Source organism: Pelmatolapia mariae, linkage group LG8 (genome assembly GCF_036321145.2).
Source record: "Pelmatolapia mariae isolate MD_Pm_ZW linkage group LG8, Pm_UMD_F_2, whole genome shotgun sequence".
NCBI classification, from domain to species: domain Eukaryota; kingdom Metazoa; phylum Chordata; class Actinopteri; order Cichliformes; family Cichlidae; genus Pelmatolapia; species Pelmatolapia mariae.
The window spans coordinates 4,341,328-4,362,624 of record NC_086234.1 but is presented as its reverse complement, the minus strand read 5'-3'; the positions used below and the strand labels follow the sequence as shown (position 1 = coordinate 4,362,624).

General features: G+C 39.0%; 1 protein-coding gene across 1 annotated transcript; it reads right to left on the bottom strand.

Moving 5' to 3' along the window:
- Nucleotides 1-222: 222 nt before the first annotated feature.
- ccr10 (chemokine (C-C motif) receptor 10) lies at nucleotides 223-19,361 on the bottom strand. The gene is made up of 6 exons (XM_065471620.1): nucleotides 19,171-19,361; nucleotides 18,436-18,655; nucleotides 17,536-17,690; nucleotides 5,141-5,213; nucleotides 4,637-4,643; nucleotides 223-1,358 (listed from the first exon to the last, which is right to left on the bottom strand). The coding sequence occupies exons 1-6, from the start codon at nucleotides 19,359-19,361 to the stop codon at nucleotides 223-225; spliced, it is 1,782 nt and encodes a 593-aa protein (XP_065327692.1).
- Between the last annotated feature and the right edge of the window lie 1,936 nt (nucleotides 19,362-21,297).

The following is a 21,297-nucleotide window of genomic DNA, read 5'->3' as shown; positions in this document are numbered from 1 at the left end:
TATTAATATAAGCTAAAGGGGTCAGGTAGGACAAACTTATTGATTTTTCATGGGGTGACCCATTCAGCTTGACTTACCAACAAGTTACCAACAACTGAATATAAGACGTTCCATTTCTAATAATGTTTATTTAACTTTTTGGTTCTTCATAACAGCTGTATGAAATATAAAAAATACAATATAATACAATATATGCAAAGCAGTTCATTTTCCACTCAGAGTTTATTTGGTTCCCGAAAACTTGAAGGCAACTGGAGCATCGGGAGATGTTGGAGAGCATGCTGAAAGCACGGTGAGAGCAGGTGAGGAGGCGGAGATTGATGTGGAGTTCACCGTCTGTGGCACAACCAGATTGCGATATGGGCAGCCTGAATCGTAGATGAGCCTCAACACGTCCTGACGGAAACGCACGCCTACCAGGGCGTAGAGGATAGGGTTGAGGCAACAGCGGGTGTACGCCAGCGTGCAGGTGACGTACTCCAACATCAGACCACAGAACGGGCCAAACATTTTGCGACACAGCACCGCAGTGTACGGCAGCTGGAATACCAGAAAAACCAGCACCAGGGCAACCATCAGCTTCAGGGTACGCTGCCGTTGCCATTGCTTCCCTCGCCGATGTGCATGCCCTTCCCACAGCACTCGAGCAATCGAAGTGTAGCTTGCCACCATAATGGCGAGGGACAGGCAGAAGACGGTGATGATCACGCCACTGGGAACCAGTCTTATTCGACCACTTACTTGCATGACACAGAACGCTTCAGTTTCATTGCCTGAATTCCCCGAGAAGCGGTTTGAAACCCCCGAGAAGCGGATTTCAGGGATGCTTAGAGCCACTGCAACAAGCCATACCCCCACAGCAGTGAGCTTCCCAGCTGTTAGGATTTGGGTGCGCAGCCTGAGCATTTCCTGCGCTCGTGCTACTACCATGTAGCGGTCGACACTGATGCATGCCAGTAGCAGCAGCCCGCTGTATGTGTTGATGGCGTAGGTTGCACGCATGATCTTGCAGAGATGATAAGAGAAAATCCAACCCTTGTAAGTGTCAATGGCCTGCAATGGGAGTGTGAGGAGCAGGAGGAGGTCAGCCAGCGCCAGGTGGAACAGGAAGACATCGGTCATGGAACGAAGCCGAAAGCGGCGGTAGAGAGCAAAGGTGGCGATCACCAGGGAGTTTCCTGCAACGCCAAGCAGGAAGATGGCGGTGAAAGCGCAAGCTTGGAAGGTTTTGATGACGTGAGCCTGGTGTTCATCAGGTTCACACCAGTCATCAGGGTCAAAATAATATTCTTCATTATATGAGCCGTTACTTGTATTGAACAAGTACGAATAATCTTCTGTAGTATAGTCAGGCATTGCTGTTGAAGAAAATAAAACTTGTAAGTCAAAGAATTATTAAAATAATGAAGAGCAGCAAAAATACATACGTTTGCAATCAGTGTTTGCAGTACTGCTTTTTTAAATGTACTTTAAATACTATTGGTGATCCTCAGCATTTCCCCTACACCGTGGGCACTTTAACTTTGGGGCTAACTGTATCATTTAAGCCTAAAGTATCCCAGTATCACATGCGGTCCGTAGGGAAAAAATAATTGCCCACCTCTGCTCTTGGAGCAACAAGAGGCTGACATTTTTGGCCTTTCAGTAAATCAACTTGTTTTCAGCAAAGTTTTGAGCAAACAGACTGGAATAAACTGGGCACAGACACACTCTGTGGCCACCACCAGGTCAGGATTATATTTGGTTTGTGATTGTAAGACTGACACTTATTATGACAGATTAATAAGGACATGTTTGGGTCATAAATTCCAAGTCGGTACTTGTGATGAATGTATTTATTTCCTGCCTTTTTAGGGGACATGGTCAGCAGACATGTATACTATTGATTGGGTCTTTCTAAAAGGCCCTTCAGTACATTAGCTTATTTCCTGATATTACAGAAAATTTACGGTCATATGTTGATTCTTATAGTCGCTGCTGTTCTTAAAGCCTGTATGCATTCAATTTCTAAATGTTTGTTCATCAAGTGAGTTATTCTGCTTACTCTTGTCAGTAATTATGTACACAAACTACAACCAGAAAGCTGGTTACTAAACAGCTACTCTGACTTGTGTTTTTTGTCTCCTCCCTCTATTAATTGTAGCTGCACCACTGCAACATTTATTAACATTTATCTAAGCAGGAAGTGAAACTCATGCAAAGAAGATTAGAAATCTTCTTTGCATGAGGGTGCTGGGCTAAGACAGAGTTTCAGGAGAAAACCTGCCCAAGCATGTCCTCTTATGGATCCAGGACCCTCTTGTGAAGCAGCTAACGACAATGTGCTACTTGAAAAGGGGAGAAATTCCCCCCATTATGAGTTGTTTCCTTTCATATAGTAGAGGGCACATCTCAACCATTCACTGATAACACCCCAACAGCTGCAGGGCCATGTCATTTCAGGCCATGGTATTAAGCTTTAAAAAAGAGGAAGCAAGCATGGAGTTGAGTGCAACTGAACCATGTAACTAAAGACTGGAACTCAAATTTTCCTGAACAGACTTTGCCTCCTGCATTTTATTTACAACACAAAGTTAAAACAGTCAGTTGTGGGCAAATAGACTGCATATGAAAAACTTCCTGCTGTTTTGACATGTCTGTAATGAATGTCTTGAGTCATTCTGTACTTCTCCAAAATGCCACAGAAAGACCAGCTTGCGTGAGTACTTATTATTGTTCAAAAAACTGCAGAGCTCCTTTTACATGAAGCCAGGGCTGATTTTGAGCAATGTTTTGCCCTGCACGTCACGATATCAGGAAATACCAACCCCTTTACAATCAGGTTGAAAGTGAGAGATCTGCAGCAAAGCTCTTCAGTCTGACTAGGCAGCTGTGATATTTTAGTCATTTTGCAGCATGTTGCGTGACACTGGCATCAGGTCGTTGGCACAGGGGAAATCGTGGGTAGCTTAAAGGTTTACAGATCAGTCAGTGTCGCGTGCTAACAGCCTTTATAGACAGTTTCCACAATCACCTTTTTATCATTTCATCTTCAGCGATGTGCCTGTTTGAACAGGCTGCTCACAATGTTAAGTTTATTACAGCAATCTTTTTTCTTCTCTTAACTTGTCGGTTTGATGGTGGGGACACACATTAAGGTAAGAGGAAAAGGAAAACGTGTAGACGGGCTTGTGTGAGAGGGTTTGGTGCCAGTGTGATTTTCTGCTCTTAAAGTGTGAGTTAGGTGAGGGCTGCAGTTAAATGTGGAATCAGTCAGGATGGAAGTAAAGTTTTCAATACTGGAAATAATGTAAGTCATGTGCAATACTTAACGGAAAATCTCCTTTATTAGAAACGTCTGGGCGAATGGAGATGTCTGACAAACAGAACACTAGACAATTTGTTAGCAATATTAGCTCTCTCTAATTCATAGAGGGTGAGGGTTGAAAGAAAAAACCTGCATTAATAACCTTGTCATGTGTAATTTAATAAAATAAGAAAAACTCAGAGCCCCTTTCTGCACACTAATTTGTTCTAGTAGATGTGTTTTTTCCGCATTTAACAACTTAAAAACATAATTTAGTAATACTCGTAAATTAAAGCGTTTAACAGCACTGACCGCTAAAAATAAGGTTTGCAAGCTGCTTACTTTAAATATCGCTCTCTAACGATGGACAAAGGAGCGCCACTTGGATATATTCCTGGTCCATGCTAATTTATATTCTACATATGTGTTTATATAAGACAGCATTTTATAAATATTATATATACAAAACATTACTGTGCATTTCAATGCCTGGGTTAACACTCATAACAGCACTTTGCGTGCCACTGATTGTTTGTCTTCTCTGACTTTGACACGTCAGCGTTCAGTCTGCCTTTGAGCTAATTTTTTCTCAGTAGTGGGCTTACTCTATAAATGCATAAAAGACAAATTATATATATCGCAACATTTATGGTTTTAAATTTTGATTCAATTTAAAAGACTAAAATCTGAAGAACTTGGACATCCAAAAGACTGTTTTGTAAACATTGGGATGTGGTTTTCTTGGCACATTAGAGGCGTTAAATTCATCCTTTTATTTGAGATTTTAGTCATGGAAGCACCAGATATAACACAGCAGTACTTTTTGCTGCTTTTTCGATTTGCTACTGATTTTCTTTATGTTGACGAGGCGATGGTGACTTCACGTCTAAATAAAAAGAATTATGGGCAATGTTCCTAAACTTTAATGTTAAATTAAAAAGTAAAACAAAAAATGTGGGTTTTTTTCTTTTTGGTTTTAAGGCTTATCAAATGCTTGTTTATAAATTTTTAAAAACAATGTAATGTTTAACAGGGATATACTTTTATCGGCAAAGGATGTGCAGCATTTGTACCGCTGCTACAGCTATTTGTCTACAAATGGCTTGTCATGAAATATTTAGAGAAGAATAATTCTTTTTTGGATGGATTTTAAACAAACTGAAACATTTTTCTTGCTGTTGCACTTTGCATTTTAAAAATGAGGCATTTATATTGCTCGTGGATTTTTCCCTGATTCAGTTTCAACTCTAAATATGTTTTGCACTAAAATGATTATTTTTAATCTTTATTAACAACAACAGAATACTGTGCCTTACGTCACAATATCAGGAAGCTTTTACCTCCTTTTACAATCAACCTGAAAGTGAGAACAACCCCACCAAACTCAAAAATGCTTTATTTGAGTAGGCAGACATTTTATATTTCACACATTTTCATGTCTGTGTGCAGCTTTCAAGAACCAGTTTCATATTTTTATCATCAGTGTAGCAAATAAGAATACTATATTTTTAATTGAAGCATACATCTTTCTAACAGCATTGTGACGGAGTAAATCCCCAGCTTATGCTTTACAATTTACAGTCACTTCTATGGTAAGGGAGAAATAATTCTGACAACTTGGTAGTCATATCTTTGGTATAGTTTTCACAAATCAAGTGATTATGAGTCATATGTGGCTGCAGATTTGTTATGAACCACAACCACACTCCCAGACATTTCAACATGATGTATTTTTCACAGCAAACTGATTAAAATCACTAAATTTGCCACTAAAAATTTGGTTCTTTGTAAAGTTACTGTTACATATATGCATCTGCACATCAAAACATGTGAAAGCGTTGTCTTTCAGCTTACATTTTGCATTATTTTATAGTTACATGTCTTACCTGTACTATTAGAGGTGTTGAACATGTCCTTGGTGCTCCTCCTGTGGCAGTTGGAGAGATCAGTGAAACTCTCATGTTTAAAAACACGCCTTTGGGGTAAACCTTAACCAATGAAACACACTCTGTGTTTTGCTGACCTCGCCGTACCCCAGCTGTTTGTTTCCTGACTGAGATGATTCACATAGATCTTTATGGTACCTTGGCTTTATTAAAACAGTGCAATCAAGATAAATCATTAGAATGGGTTTTGCCTATCAGTGCTTTTGTTCTCTCATACAAAGTCTAGTTGACTCCCTAGCATGCTGTGGCTTCTTTCAGTTCACTTTTATTCACTTATACATGCAGCTTATTTCAATAAATGCTCATTCAGCTCTAAATTAAAATAAAATATATAAAAGCTCAATGAAGCTTCTGTTTTGAAAATCTGTGGGTGATCATGTTGAATCATCCTGATAGTAGGTTAGTAGAGAAAAAAATAATGTGAATTGGCCTTTTTAGATACAGGTTATTTCCCAAAATTTGTCTTTGTACTTGTTATAGTTTGAATATTACAATGCATTTTGCTGTAAGTTCAACTGGCAGGTCAAACGTATCAAACCACATCTTGGGGCGTGACTGCATACTGGTGCCAGGACCAGTTCATAACCTCTGCCTGCTTCGTTTCGAGAGTTTATGATCGTTTGAGGACCCTGGCCACATAAGTCTCTCAACTTGTGAACTCAGTCAAGCATTTTTTCTCAAACCAAACTCAGAGTCATCCCTCGTGAGACCAAAGGTTCTCTGTGTAACCACCACAGAACCGTTATTATTGACACCTTAAGACATGAGATCAACTGTCAGTCAGCTAAAAACGTGATGAGCCACAAGACTCCGTACATGTTGGATGATGTTATGTACGTTGTACATCGACTGAGAGACCAGCATATATATATATAGGTTATACCAAGAGCATTGGTTGTCGATGAGGTGGTAAAGGAAGACGACCAAAAACAAAACTGGGGGTTTTAGAAATTTCATCAGACATAAATACTGATTTTAAAGTTTTGCCTCCTTACCAAAACCAAAACATTAACAAAGGTATAGAGTTTACTGTGAAAGCAAAAATGTTTTATTTCTGGTTTGCGTCCTTCTTTTCACTGCTGCTTGACGAGTAGTTTGCAAGCGTTTATAGACAAGTTAGCGTCTTCCATGTAAACTACTGATGACCCCAGCAACCTGTAGGTGACTAAAGCAATTGTAAGGAGGTTCTCAGGACAGCACTGTATGCCTCTTTGTTTGAAATTAGCAAGCTCCCGCAACCACTCATAACTATTCAGGGAATATCCTTTCCCCCCTCAGTACTGGTGGTTGCAGGAGGGTTTTAGGCCTACGTGACAGAGGCCTAAAAACGTACGTGGCACTGCTACCTGCTCTGGAAATGCCCCTGCTTTTTCCCCGAGTACAAAGTGATTGGACCTGATGAATGCTGCATAGCCAAGTTACAGATAGCTGATCTAGCATCGTCGTTGCCCACCGAAATAAATAATCAGCAATTATTCCAAGCAAAAGTTATAATCAATATTCACTGGGAACTAGTCTACTTTTCTTCAAAGATCACTGTAATTTCCAAATGACTGTTCATAGTTTCGAAAAGCTCATTTGCTTTTCCTAACACAACTATTCCATTCTCATTGGATAATGACCTGCCATTAACAACCCATTAGCCAAATACGCCACATAAATTTACCTCGCTTTAAAGGTTAAATTTTTGCTTCTTTGTTATATACCATTTAATATAAATTATCATGGATCACATCAGCTGGTGAAATAATATGAGAAGCTGCCCAATAAGCATTTGCAATTGTTTATAATTTTGCTACTAATAATATTAGCAAAAATGAAAGTTTTAGCCAGCTAGCTAGAATTTAGCTTATGCTACATGACTCTCCAGCATGTTCTAGTGTTAAATCTTATGTAGCCTTTTCAATACATGATAGCAGATTTGTTTAAAGTATGTTGTATGCAAACAACTTTTCAATTCTCTGACTTTGACTCATCAGTCTTCAGTCTGCCTTTCATGTTTTTCAAAAGTTGTTTAAGACAAAATATATTTCTCTGCACCTCTCCCTAAAACAAAATTTACATTTTAAATTTATATTAAATTTAAAGACAATCAACATGCCCAAAATACAAATTTGCAATTACGTTTTGTTTTTTGAAAGTTGTTACTTCAGGTGGTTTCATAACCACCAGAAGTTTCATATTCAAACTTTGTGTTGAAGTTTCATGTTCAACCTAATATTTCAGATTTTAGTCATGAAAGCACTAACAACAAATACAAGTGATTTTTATTAAGTTGTTTTAGGTCATAGAACTTGCAACTAGATCATATTATTGTGCACAGTAATGGAGTCTTCTCTGGGTTATTTATTGAATAAAACTTTTAAAGACAACCCTCTCGAGCACGTGGAGTCTAGTTTTTGAGCCCTCGTAGTTTCCCTGAGTGAAGGTGTGATACTTAGAAAGTGATAGGCCTTATTGTGGTCCTTGACATAGCTAGTCTGATTATCTAATTTAGAAGCATATTCAGACATTTTGCAAAAGTAAACATGTCTCATAAATAGACGTTTGTGTAGATGCATAGATATGTTGCAACTGCAACCCAGCAGTTCAAAGTTAAATAAAGGGGATGCAACAAAGGGAACACTATGAAAGACTATGAAAGCAAACACTGGCCTCTGTTTGTTTGTTAAAACCTGGGGGAAACAGACAAACACTGTATATTGTTCCAGTGAGCAACACGATGTGCAAATTTTTCACCGCTAACCATTGGTCCCACAGAGCCACAGTCTTTAACCCACTTTTAATTTGTTGTGATTTGGTCACCCTAGTCATGCCATCTACACAGCTTAACTCCTACCCTTTATTTCAGTATCGATGCATTTGATGCTTTAGGTTAGCAAGACGTTCAGTGGAAATTTTGTAGGCCAAATGGAGAAGTTTGCATAGTGCTGCACTGTACCAGTGCAAATGAAGAAATGCCAAAGCTCATGCTGCTGTAAAATCTAAATCTTCTGAATTATGTATAAGTAAAGTAGGACAAATAAATAAGGTCAATATTGACATTGCAAAATAACCCCTAATGTGCGCTTGCATCCATTATTCCAAATGGCGTCAGGCTGCAACATCATTAACTCCATTCAGGACTCGAGCTGCTCTAGAATCCAATTAAGCAGTATTACCAGTTTAATTACGTTTCCCACCATTCGAGAAATGGGTCAGATCAACTGACTGATTTAAATGTGCAGGAACGCATATTTATGACGGGTATGCAAATCGAAAACTAGTTGTCTGATTGCTGTGGAGGCGTTAACAACGATTAGACCACAGCATTTGCTTTGCAGACCATGAGAAAGTTGTACAACAGGTTTCTCTGCACTGTTTCTGCTGATGGGAACTTGTTGGCATGTTGACAGCTGAGCTCGCACATTGTCAATCCTTAATCCTCAGTGTGGTTTAGTTAACTTTTGATTGCAAACCTCCATGCTTGTTTGTACGTGTGGTTGGTGCAAAACGATGTGAAAGTGGTGACCTACTACTCAACCTGTGAACAAATTCTCATCAGTCATTGGCTTGTTTTTCTTCACTTCCAACTTTTGATTTTGCATATCTGAAGAACTTTATATCTTTTTACCAATGATATCCGACCAGTAATTGTAAAAAATATTCTCAATTTAACTTGTGTTTAAATATAGGTCTTTAAAGATAGGTCTAGTCAAGTGCTTGGCGATGTGTCAATAAAGGTCAATCAATGACTACGATCTACCGAAAATCGAAAGGAAAACATTTGCATCAGTCTCACTTTGAAAAAGTGAACATTTAATTGTCTGTTACTGTGATATATTAAGATATACACCATGTCAGTGTGTAACATATGCATATTTTCATTGGTTTATATTTTTTAAAGACCATTAACAAGTTTGGGATCCCAACAACTGCCTGTAGCTAAACTGCTAAGTATGTCAACTGAGTCTCATAATTTACAACGCATTTTAAAAAAAAAAAACCTTAACATCATCACATAACAATAACCTTCCAATAACAAAATAATATTCAGTGCAGTGCTGACTTTGGATAATTTAGACATTAATAGATTATTAGAATATTATGGCAAAATTCAGTGTTTGTGTATATATATATATATATATATATATATATATATATATATATATATATATATATATTGTATATATATATTTTGATTTTGCATATCTGAAGAACTTTATATCTTTTTCACCAATGATATCCGACCAGTAATTGTAAAAAATATTCTCAATTTAACTTGTGTTTAAATATAGGTCTTTAAAGATAGGTCTAGTCAAGTGTATAAATATATATATATATATATATATATCAATTTCCTCCAAAAACAGCAGATTTCCAGGTATCACCGTTGGTCTTTTATGTCTAGCTTTTCAGAGCTTCAAAAAATTATATTTTCATGTTGTTATTACATTATTATTTATTTTAATGAATAACTAATGAATTGTTCCTGACCTCTGACCTCAGCAGCAATCAGTAATATTTAATATAAACTTTCTACATTTTTAAAGGCCAACATTGTCCCTTTTATAAAAGTAACAGTCAAATGACACTGTCATGCTGCTAAACTGCCTTAAAAAATTCTGCAGGTAAATGTGTGTAAGACATATTTGTAGTTTATTAAAATTGGCATGCATAAAGAAAATAAATGTCTAAATGAGTCAATCCTGGTTTTATCATGTGTGAAATATTTCAGTGATACGAACATATTTTACAAGAATAAAACCTCCATAAGCTGACTGACCTTGTGATTCCTCACAGTGATATAAGTACAGATAAATCTCTCTGGAGGATTCAGCACATGTAAAGGTGGAGAAACAGGAACAGGAACAGGCATCTTCAGAATGGGTTCCAAGTTATAAAACGATGTTAAAGTCTCAATTTTTTTTTATCACATCTGTAATTTTCTACACTGATAGACTGATTGATCCACAAAAGGCACGCAGTATATGATGTTCCTAAAGAAACTGTAAAAACGTAACCTTTAACATATTTTATTAGAAAAAGACTTTTTTAAACCTTTTTTCTTTCTTTGCATCTTTTCTTTGTATTTTTTAAGGATGTGATGTTTTATTATAGATAACTCTGTGTTTGTGTTTTTTTACTTCATGCAGGGAAAAAAGCTACAAAAACCTAGAACCACTAGGCAATAATTTTAATTTAAGCACATTCTGATGATGTCACTAAAAACTGAGCACTATGTAACTTTACCTATCATGCAGCCATGTTATTAAATTGAATTAGCTTCTACAGGTGCCCCTAATGAAGAACTACACAGTGTTTAAGCACACATACAGCTACAGTATTCTCTATGACAGCAGTTCAAATGTTCCTTTTTTAATGTGACAACTACTGATAGAAACACTGTGACAAATACTGATACAGCATGTTTAGCTCTGCATAATTAGCCCATATTATATTATTCTGCAGTTTCAACTGCCAAAAAACAGCAGTTTAATTCCCCAGACTCTTTTAGGTTTGCATGCCTTTTATTAAACGTTGATTGTATTTTTAAATACACTCTTGCTGAAAAAAATGCACTCTTGCTGAAACACAGATATCAGTTATTAAAATTAACATTTTTGTGCTGCAGCTGAAAAACAGCCATGCAGTGAGGCTGAACTTTCGTCGGTCTGAAGCGTAATTCTGAAACTAAGAAAAGGATCAGTAGGTGAGAAGAGCGATAAAGCGTGGGTCTTAGGTTCTGACTTAGTCCTGCAGGTTTGTCTGGGTATCATAATTGTTGTTTTATGTCTAACTTTGTTAGACATAAAATGTTTTTTTGTTTTATTGTTTTAAATTTTCATGTTGTCTGTAATTCAGATTACTCTTTGTATTTCTTTTTGTGAGTAATGTTATTTATCATTTAATCTGGAGATTATTTATTTTTATCATCTAATAAAGTCCAATGTTTTATCCTCGGATATCTTCCTCTGTCCAACTGAATCATCATTTCAGTAAACTGTACATAATGAAATGGCATGTAATGCAATGATGCCTTTTAACTTGTACACAGCACAGAAACTACTCTTAATTCTGTTCACACTCTTTAAAGGATTTCATTGTTCAACTCAATAGATCATTTCTCACCTCTGACCTCAAAACATCACGTGGTGACTTTATAAAAGTCTGTGCAACTTAAAATTGCACACATGTTTACAGCAAACCTGAAAAATATTTTCCATTTATTTCTTGCACTACATCATTTTCTACGCACAGCTGTTTATATAGTCATGTCAACGCTGCCGCAACAGACACACACACACACACGTGTTATATGTACTGCACTGTGACATTTCATGTTGTTCAGGTTTATATAGCACATATAAGGTGTGAATGTGTCAAATGTTCTGCAAGTTGAAACTAGCAAGACTATTACAGTTAACTAAAACTAAACTAAGGTGTGAAAAAACATTAGTTCCCTTAAACGACAAAACAAAAACAAAGCAAACATTTGACATTAAGAAAGAAACTAACTTTACAATAAAATGAAAATGTACCGGAAATTTCTTATTTACTCAAATTTGTTGTCCCAACAGGCCAGAGGAAGAATTTGTGAATTTGTTTACTGAAACTGAAGTCTACATGATAAAATCTGCTGTTTGTGTTTTAATATTTATTATAAAATTCCTAAATTTTCCCCGCATAGAAGGTCTTGAATAATCAGACCCCATCTTATGTTAATGACCTTATAGTACTGTATCACCCCATTAGAGCACTTTGCTCTCAGATTGTAGGCTTACTTGTTTTTCTTTTTTGATAAAGCATATAGTTAGGGCTGGATCAGGTGACCCTTAGTTACACTGCTGTGGGATTCCCATGATGCATTGTGTTCCTCTTCTTCACTCACCTTTTGTCACTCACTGCATTTAAATATTGGCTATTATTCATCTCTGCCTCTCTTCCACAGCATTTCTTTGTCCTGTCTTCCTAAACTCGACTCCAACCGGTCGCAGCAGATGCCCGCCCCTCCCTGAGCCTGGTTCTGCTGGAGGTTTCCTCCTATTATGGCACTATATAAATAAAACTGAACTTGAAAGAAATTGAAATATTTCACTGATAGGGCCATTTTATAGAAATGCTTCTACAGGTGCCGCTAATGTAGAATTACGGAGTGTTTCAGCACACATAAAGCCAATTTTACATTTGAACACTACAGTATTCTTTATGATAGCAGTTCTGTGAGGTAAGTAATACACCAGGACAGCCAGGGCTCAGAATCATGACGATGCTTAGTGCTGCTGCGGACGAAGTAGTCGTTCGCTCATTTTAAAAGAAAGGAGGCTCATCCGCTGAGGAGAGGGTGCAAAACCACAAAACATGAGATATGCAAATTGGCAGCTATTGAGCTGCTTCTACCTTTATCTAAATGTAACGATAAAGTCTTTCATCTCTAACTAGAAAATCTGCTTCCTTTTTCCACTGCATGTGAATGAGTCCAGCATCAAAAGAGCTTTAAAATTCTGCCCAATGAAAAATGTACTGTGGCTTTATTATGGAAATAATAAAACAAAATACAAATGCCAGACCCCCTGTGACCCTGATAGGGATAAGAAGAGAATGGGTGGATAGTACAACACACTGATTTTGTGATGTTTTTTTGGTAAATGTGTGTTCGTTTTGCACGCTGTTTCCGATGCTCACTGTCTATTTGTGTCCTCTGAGTACCTCCTACAGTGTAGTAGTCTGCAGTGGTTTATTTGATGTGTGGGAAGGTTACAGATTTTCTAAGCCCTCACATGTGTTTTATGAGTCAATCTTTGTCAACTACAGACGTTCTCCATCAGTGTTTTTAAGATGTTCAGTCATCCGTGAAAGACTTTCAACTGCATGAAACTGCGTGACAGGTGCTCTGCAGATGAAGCCTGTAACACAATAATAAAGAATACTTTCACAGAAAAATTGTGTTTGTGGTGATTTTTTAAATTATGTATATATGTATTTAAAGGGAAACTTTAGTACTCAGTTCTAGCTTCATATGTCCTTTAAGGACTCTACTATAGCAGCTTTTGCAGGATTCACAATTTAGAAGAGTTCATCCTCTGTCTGAAACAACCTTTTTTAGCTCCTCCCCCTTTAAGATCATGTTTGATTTGCTGCATGTCACAAGTAGAAGATCTGAACACCAGATTGATGGGGTGTCTTGGCTCACAGACAGAGTAGTGTGCCTGGGATATCCCTTTTTAATGATATCATACAGAGCCAAGAATCAAAGTGTAATAAAGTGTTTGGAGCAGTCTGACAGGTGTGTATGTTTAAAATGAGCATTCACCATTACAGGGGTTTTTTTTTTCTTCATTCATACAGAAATTGTGGCTGCTCCACAAGAAGGTGTGACTTTCAACTAAAGGGAAATCATCCAAAAATACACAACTGTGTATTGAATTCTTAGAAATAACAGGAAACACACTCTCTGCCTTAACAATGTGTCTTAACTATGGTACTTATGCACAACGTCACGCCTCCGCCCCCAAGATCTATTTTATCCTTCATGTTCCCCATATAATTATTTTAGATACATTTCTTTGATTAGTGGCTTTCACACATAACCCTTCATGTAGTGTAGAACTACTATTACTAACAAATGAAAACAATAAAATTCAATATGCAATAACAACAGGTCTTAATGAGATGCCCTAATTATTAGTGGGTGATGTACGTTAAATATAGATATGCATTTATAATGTAGTGTTAGCGTTAAAGTACAGCGGAACTTGAATTACATAAAAACTATGTATTAAGAAAAGTGACAGCTCGTCATATCATACTTAGTTAAGTCATTTCCTTAATAAAGCTCAGCATCTACAGAAACGCACAGTTGGGTTCTTCATGAGCTGAAACATTCATCAAAATGATTTTTGAGAATAAAATAATCAACATGTTTTGTTAGTTGGCGTTTTGTCAGACATCCTTTATTTGTGTCAGTTTATCTTTCAGTCAAATAAGGTAAAGCAGAGACTTTGTTGTTGTTGTTTTACTCAGGTTGATAAATCAACCACCAAAGACTGACTTTGAAAGATTTCACGCATGTGAAAAGTGACGTGTGGGGAAAATAGCTTCAAAACACCTGAACGTCTCACTTGTATTTAAGTGGTTTCTTTAAGAAAGGGGGGAAAGACAGCTTCACCACATACCAGATTGTCATCTAGTAGAGGGACAGCCTGTGACGCGGCGTGGTGTCAGTGAAGACAGTACGTCTAGATGAACATGATTAACTCTGTTACAAGGTTTAACGTGTTAACATGTTAGTTCTGCATATCTTTGTATAGCGGATCAGAGTTTTTCTTGGCTTTTTCTTGGCCTTTAACAGATTACTATAAGCACAAATGATCTGCATGATAAACTCACATTAAAAAAATCTTATTTCTGTTTATTCCTCTTTGGCTCTTTAAAATTATTTTAGTATGCATACAAAACCACGCGTAATAAATATTAGTATCCAGTTACAGTGTGGTAATTTAGCAGGCCCCTGTGATGTATAAATTAGATCGATTAAGCTCACTTTCCTGTAACTGTTATCAATCTGAAATCAATCTGACTTTGTTCATTTAACTTGCACTTGTTTGCATTAAGATCCTGGCTTCCTGTAACCTTTAACCTGCACTCTTGTTCATGCTTCCTCAGTCGTTGTCACCTGGCTGGAACTCTGCCTTTGCAGCACTTATACACCTGAATAGCAACCTCACTTTTCCTCTTGCTGTCATACTGTGTACCTCAAAACTAGGTTTCTGAAGTACAAAAGCACTGCTTTAGAAACCTGATTGTAACCAGGATGCAGATGTCCATTTAAAACCCTTCGACTGTCCCTTAATGTCTGTCAACAAGCAGCAAACCCCCGAATGCCAGTTTAGTTTCCTGTCTCCGACAAGCCAGCTGAAAAAAACTGACATCCTGCACATTTAATACCACAAAACACAGGAAGTTGTTGTTTTCATACCTCTGTGTGTATCTGTAGTGGGTAAAAGCTTGTCTGTGTGAAATGTAAACTTACTTTCAGGCCGCCTATTTTTCCCAACATCTGGTTAAGTTATCATGACAATATGAGCAATTCAGATCAATTCAGCTCAGTTTTACTTATATCGCACCAAATCACAACAACAGTTGCCTCAAGACATTTTGCATTGTAAAGTGAAGGTAAACTCTACAACATACGGAGAAAACAACAACATGTCGTGTTAGTAAATAGGACCAGACAGGCACACTGTTTATGGGTTTCCTGCCTAACATTCATGCTGCACATTCTTCCTGAAGGAAGAAATCCCTTAAGAGTGTTTTTTACTAGTTATACATGAAGGATCATGAAGAATCAGAAAATTGGGCATGCCCATTCACTTGCACTGGGAAAGTCCCAGCACAATTAGAAGCTTTGTGACTGCAGCAGGCCTATCATATGTCTATAGGACAGAGTGCATCCAATTACTTAATACAAAACCACAATAATATGAATATACAGTCTGCCACGTGACAACATAAAAAAAAAATCATAATACTGTTTATTTTGATTATTTAGTATGACTACTAACTTGGGGTTGTATGGTAAAGACGTACAGGAAGACACACTGACTGTTAATGACACTCCAGCTCAAACGTCATTACTGAAATGAGTTGTGTTTATTTCTGGGGTGTTCCCCAGGGCTCCATCCTTGGCTCCTTGTTGTTCTCCACTCACATCTCCACCCATAAATAAAGCATTCATTATCATTAAAAACATCAGAAATAAGTCCCTTCTTTTCTGGTCATAACAAATCCAAAAAGACAATACCACATCGGCACTGTTTCAGACTCCCTGCCCTCATTACTGATTTTACTGATTAAAAGGCAGTGAAAAAAGTGACCACACATGGGAGTGAAGGATACCACTGAGTGACATATGGACAGATTCGTTAGATATCTGGAAGTGAAGCGTTTAAAGAGCCACTACAAAGCAATGCAATGACAAGGGAGTCACTATGTGTGTGGTCAAGATCAAATCTAATCTAACCCATTGGTCACTTAGTGCATCAGAAGTGATGGCATCACACAACTATATCTTTTTATTCTTGCCATTACAAAGTTTTTGTCCATTTGCAATCTTCTCCAGCACTGTTGGTGTCACTGCTCACAAAATCCACCTCACACGGACAAATAGTGGTCCCTGATGGATTGCAGGATATCTGCAGTGGCAAGAAGATGCTCAGAAAGTTGCATAAACATTGGTCTCAAGAAAAAATGTTTAGAGGTTTAGAGTTCTCCACACAGAGTGATGGAGAACCATCAGCCAATCAGCATTTTGGTTGCTCATAACCAAAAGACCAAGTGACCTTCATGGTTTGAAAAATGAAGCCAGTATGGAGGTGCCTTAAACCTGAATTCTTTTTAATGACCAGCAGGTGGCAAAAATATGTTGGATTATTGTAGGGTCCTTACTTTACAATTAAGAAGTGCCTTGAGCCAACTGTTGTTGTGATTTGTTGCTATATAATTAAAATTGAACAGAAAAAAGTTCAAAGACTTCCAGCATTGTAGAAGACTATATGAAAAAGTATTGACTTTTTCATATAAAAAAAAAGTTCATGGTCTCAGTCACTCATCTCAGATCATACTGAATAAATTATGTTGTACATTTGGATGCTCTCAGACTCAGAGAGTTGGATTATCTATGATGTGTTCAATCAATATCAATGAGTGTGAAGTAAGGTGTTTTAGAAGAAAAGTGACTGAAAATGTTTCCGTTTCACCTCTCATCAAGCTTCTTCAGTTCTAAGACCAAATGGTATAAAGTCCCAGGTATATACAGTGGCTTGCAAAAGTATTCGGCCCCCTTGAGCTTTTCCACATTTTGTCACATTACAGCCACAAACATGAATCAATTTTATTGGAATTCCACGTGAAAGACTAATACAAAGTGGTGTACACGTGAGAAGTGGAACGAAAATCATACATGATTCCAAACATTTTTTACAAATAAATAACTGAAAAGTGGGGTGTGCGTAATTATTCAGCCCCCTGAGTCAATACTTTGTAGAACCACCTTTTGCTGCAATTACAGCTGCCAGTCTTTTAGGATATGTCTCTACCAGCTTTGCACATCAACCAGACACCCCATACACCCGCAGCACCTCCCATAGGACATCCCGAGGGACATGGTTGAATGCCTTCTCTAAGTCCACAAAACACATGTAGACTGGTTGGGCAAACTCCCATGCGCCCTCAAGTATCCTTGAGAGGATAAAGAGCTGGTCCAGTGTTCCGCGACCGGGACGAAAACCGCATTGCTCCTCCTGTATCTGAGGTTCGACTAACGGATGGACTCTCCTTTCCAGCACCCTGGCATAGACTTTCCCAGGGAGGCTGAGGAGTGTGATCCCCCCGTAGTAGGAACACATGCTCCGGTCCCCCTTCTTAAAAATGGGGACCACTACCCCGGTCTGCCAGTCCAGGGGCAGAGCAGGCTGTACCTGCTGCGGAGACTCAGGTCGTTTGGAGTGGAGGGCCCAGTCCTGAAGACCTTCTATGACTCTGTGGTGGCCTCAGCCATCTTTTATGGTGTGGTCTGCTGGGGTGGCAGCATCTCTGCCGGGGACAGGAAGAGACTGAACAGGCTGATCCGAAGGGCCAGCTCTGTTCTAGGATGCCCTCTGGACCCAGTGGAGGTTGTGAGTGACAGGAGAATGGTGGCTAAGCTGTCATCCCTGCTGGACAACATCTCCCACCCCATGCAAGAGACTCTGACAGCACTGAGCAGCTCCTTCAGTGGGAGACTGCGGCACCCACGGTGTGGGACGGAGAGATTTCGCAGGTCTTTCCTCCCCACTGCTGTCAGACTCCACAACAAAGACTTTAACTGATCAAACACACACATCCACACATGTGCAATAACACAAATGTGCAATAATCTTTCTGGCACCGTTGTATTTTTCACTCTGTTGTATATAGCATTTGTATTCTATTTTTATTCTATTGTATATTTTATTCTATTTTATTCTACTGTATATAGTATTCTATTTTTATTCTATTCTGTACAGTTGTGTACTGTATTTATTCTTATTTTATTTTATTCTAAGTGTCCTTCATAACTTTTGCACTGTCCACTTCCTGCTGTGACAAAACAAATTTCCCACGTGTGGGACTAATAAAGGTTATCTTATCTTATCTTATCTTATCTTATTTGGTTCGGGGGTTACCACCATGACATGCACCAACCACCTTGTGGCCGCAGCTCATTGCAGCAGCTTCGGCAGTGGAGATACTGAACATGGTCCATTCGGACTCAATGTCGCCAGTCTCCCTCGGAATGCTGTTGAAGTTCTGCCGGAGGTGTGCGTTGAAGATTGCATGGACAGGGGCCTCTGCTAGGAGTTCCCAGCACACCCTCACTACACGTTTAGGTGCGCCGGGTCTGTCCAGTGTCCTCCCCCGCCACCTGATCCAACACACCACCAGGTGGTGATCAGTTGACAGCTCAGCCCCTCTCTTTACCCGAGTGTCCAGAACATATGGTCGCAGGTCTGGTGATACGATTACAAAATCGATCATCGACCTGCGGCCTAGAGCGTCCTGGTGCCATGTGCACTTATGGACACTCTTATGATCGAACAAGGTGTTTGTTATGGCCAAACTGTGATTTGCACAGAAGTCCAATAACAAAACACCACTCGGGTTCAGATCAGGGAGGCCATTCCTCCCAATCAGGCCCCTCCAGGTCTCGCTGTCGTTACCCACATGAGCATTGAAGTCTCCCAGTAGGACAACAGAGTCTCCAGGTGAACCCCAACGTACAGGCAGCGAGCTGAGGGGATAGAATGGATAGAATACCCACCGCAGCCCGCCTCTCACCAGGGGCAACTCCAGACTGAAACAGAGTCCAGCCCCTCTCCAGGAGACTGGTTCCAGAGCCCAAGCCATGCGTTGAGGTGAGCCCGATTATCTAGCTAGTACCTCTCAGCCTCACGCACTAAATCTGGCTCCTTCCCCACCAGAGAGGTGACATTCCATGTCCCAATTGCCAGTCTTGGTAGCCGGGAATCAGTCCGCCAGGGCCTCCGCTCCTGGCCACCGCCCAGCACACAATGCACCCGACCCCTACGGCGCCTCCTGCGGGTGGTGGGCCTCCGGGAGGATGGGCCCATGTCCCCTTTTCTGGCTATGCCCGGTCGGACCCCATGGACTAAGGCCCAGCCACCAGACGCTCGCCCTCAGGCACCTTCCCTGGGCCTTTTAGCTAGCAAAGCGGCGTGGCTGATGTGGAGTGAAGCCACGTTAATGACAGCGTGTACAACCATTGGAGATGTGAGCAGGACAGACGGAACAATTGACGGAAAAAGTGTGGACTTTGTACCAGTTTTTAAATTGTGTTGATAGGCCACGTAACACCAGAGTTATGATAAAAATATATGCAATGTTTGGTTTTCTTCCTGAATACTGTCGTTGTTTATATTTACTGCGGGAAGAAACGGTAAAAACTGCGTTTTATAAGGAAAACGCTCGAAAGCACTCTCTGCCTGTGAGCAAAAACAACACCAAAAAAACCCCACCCTTTCCTATTGGTCGAAAAATATACCATGTCGACCAATCAAAAAATGATATGGCAACATGGCATTTAGTTGTTTAGGAAGGGGGAGGTTTTAGGAGTGACGGTGGTGTTTTCAGATGTGAGAGATTTGCGACGTTTAGCGCAAATCTTGTGTAGTTAGTGTGTAGTGTAGTCAATAGTTTTGTTGTGTGTGTCAGAACAATGAGGCGACTGCTGAATGTTACAGGTGTTACAGGAGTGATACATCTCCTGTTGTCAGGCCTGCAGGTATCAGGCTGTTGTTCTCCTTTATCTCATAGTGGACACAAATTATTTTTTGGAGTGGCACAAATAATTTGTGTGGCATCAGATTTTATGCAGAGCAGCTGATTGTTCTGTAAATAGTTTGAAATGTTGCTGCAAAAAACTTTGTTGTTTGCATAACTCAGTTACTTTTTTGAAGACGTAACTATATAATTAATTGCCCAACATTGGTCATTATATGCTGTATTTTGCAGACAGAGAGCTACAGACTCTCTCCCAGACCACAGACTCATACTCATAATACAAGTCAGAGCTTTATAAAAAAAAAGAAAAAAAAAAAAAGAAAAGAAAGTTTTGCTTTCAAAATTTTCTTCTTTTTTTTTTAAATTTTCATTGTAAGTGGGCTAAAGCAGTTAATTAAAAGTAGTCTAACATAAATGTAAATGCTGTAATTTGATTATTTTAATAAACCATGTAACTTGGATGGATTCGATGCTGGCGTGACCACAGTGCACACGTCTGCTGTTCCTCACAGTGGTCCAAGGGACCGCTCAGGGAGTTTGTGTGTTTGCTCAGACACATGAAAAATTAGAGGGAACATTGGTCTTAAAACCGAAGACACTCCAAAAAATGAGGGTTAAAACGATTTCAAGAAACTTAAGGAAGTTCAGTCACTTTTCTTCCCCAGCTCCTTAGTTCACGCTCATTGATGTTTACTGAACACATCATAGAAAATCCAACTCTCTGACTCAAATGCAACAACCTGCTTGTTTAACCGTTAAACAAGCAGGTTGTTGCATTTGATGGTGCATTAATTAGAAAGTTTCTGTGATGCAGAGCAGCTGTAACTGTGACGTGAATCTTCTGAAAAGTCTACCAATTAAAACCTTTTACAACATACACATTTTTCATGCTGGGTTATGTTGACTGGCTCGAGCAGAATGAGTCCAGAGTCCTCAACATTTTTTCTGGTGCGCCGTCCTTTAGAAGCTAAACAAAGATTACTTTTCAAACTTTTGACCCATTATTAATACAAAATTATCACCCAAGTTAATATTATTTTAGCAGCAGCCACCACAAGTTTGCCCTGTCTATCACATCGCAGCTGCTGTGGCTTCCACCCACAATTTGAAAACCACTGAACTAAACATGTTGATCAGTGAATTTCACTTCATAAGCTAATCTGCACTTCCCTTTCTACTCATTTCTCAACATTCAGTGTCTAAAATTAGCTACTAATATATGCGGGCGTTTTACTCGGACACTCATAAGGCTGAAATGGTTGCAGT

What these genes read in the sequence shown, in the direction of transcription:
- ccr10 (XM_065471620.1), bottom strand. Translation starts at nt 19,361, where the DNA reads ATGGGCCCATCCTCCCGGAGGCCCACCACCCGCAGGAGGCGCCGTAGG. An exon ending in TTAGTGCGTGAGGCTGAGAG is followed by an intron (nt 18,656 to 19,170) that starts GTACTAGCTAGA and finishes GTGTTGGATCAG; the next exon opens with GTGGCGGGGGAGGACACTGG. An exon ending in CTGGAAAGGAGAGTCCATCC is followed by an intron (nt 5,214 to 17,535) that starts GTTAGTCGAACC and finishes CAACTGCCACAG; the next exon opens with GAGGAGCACCAAGGACATGT.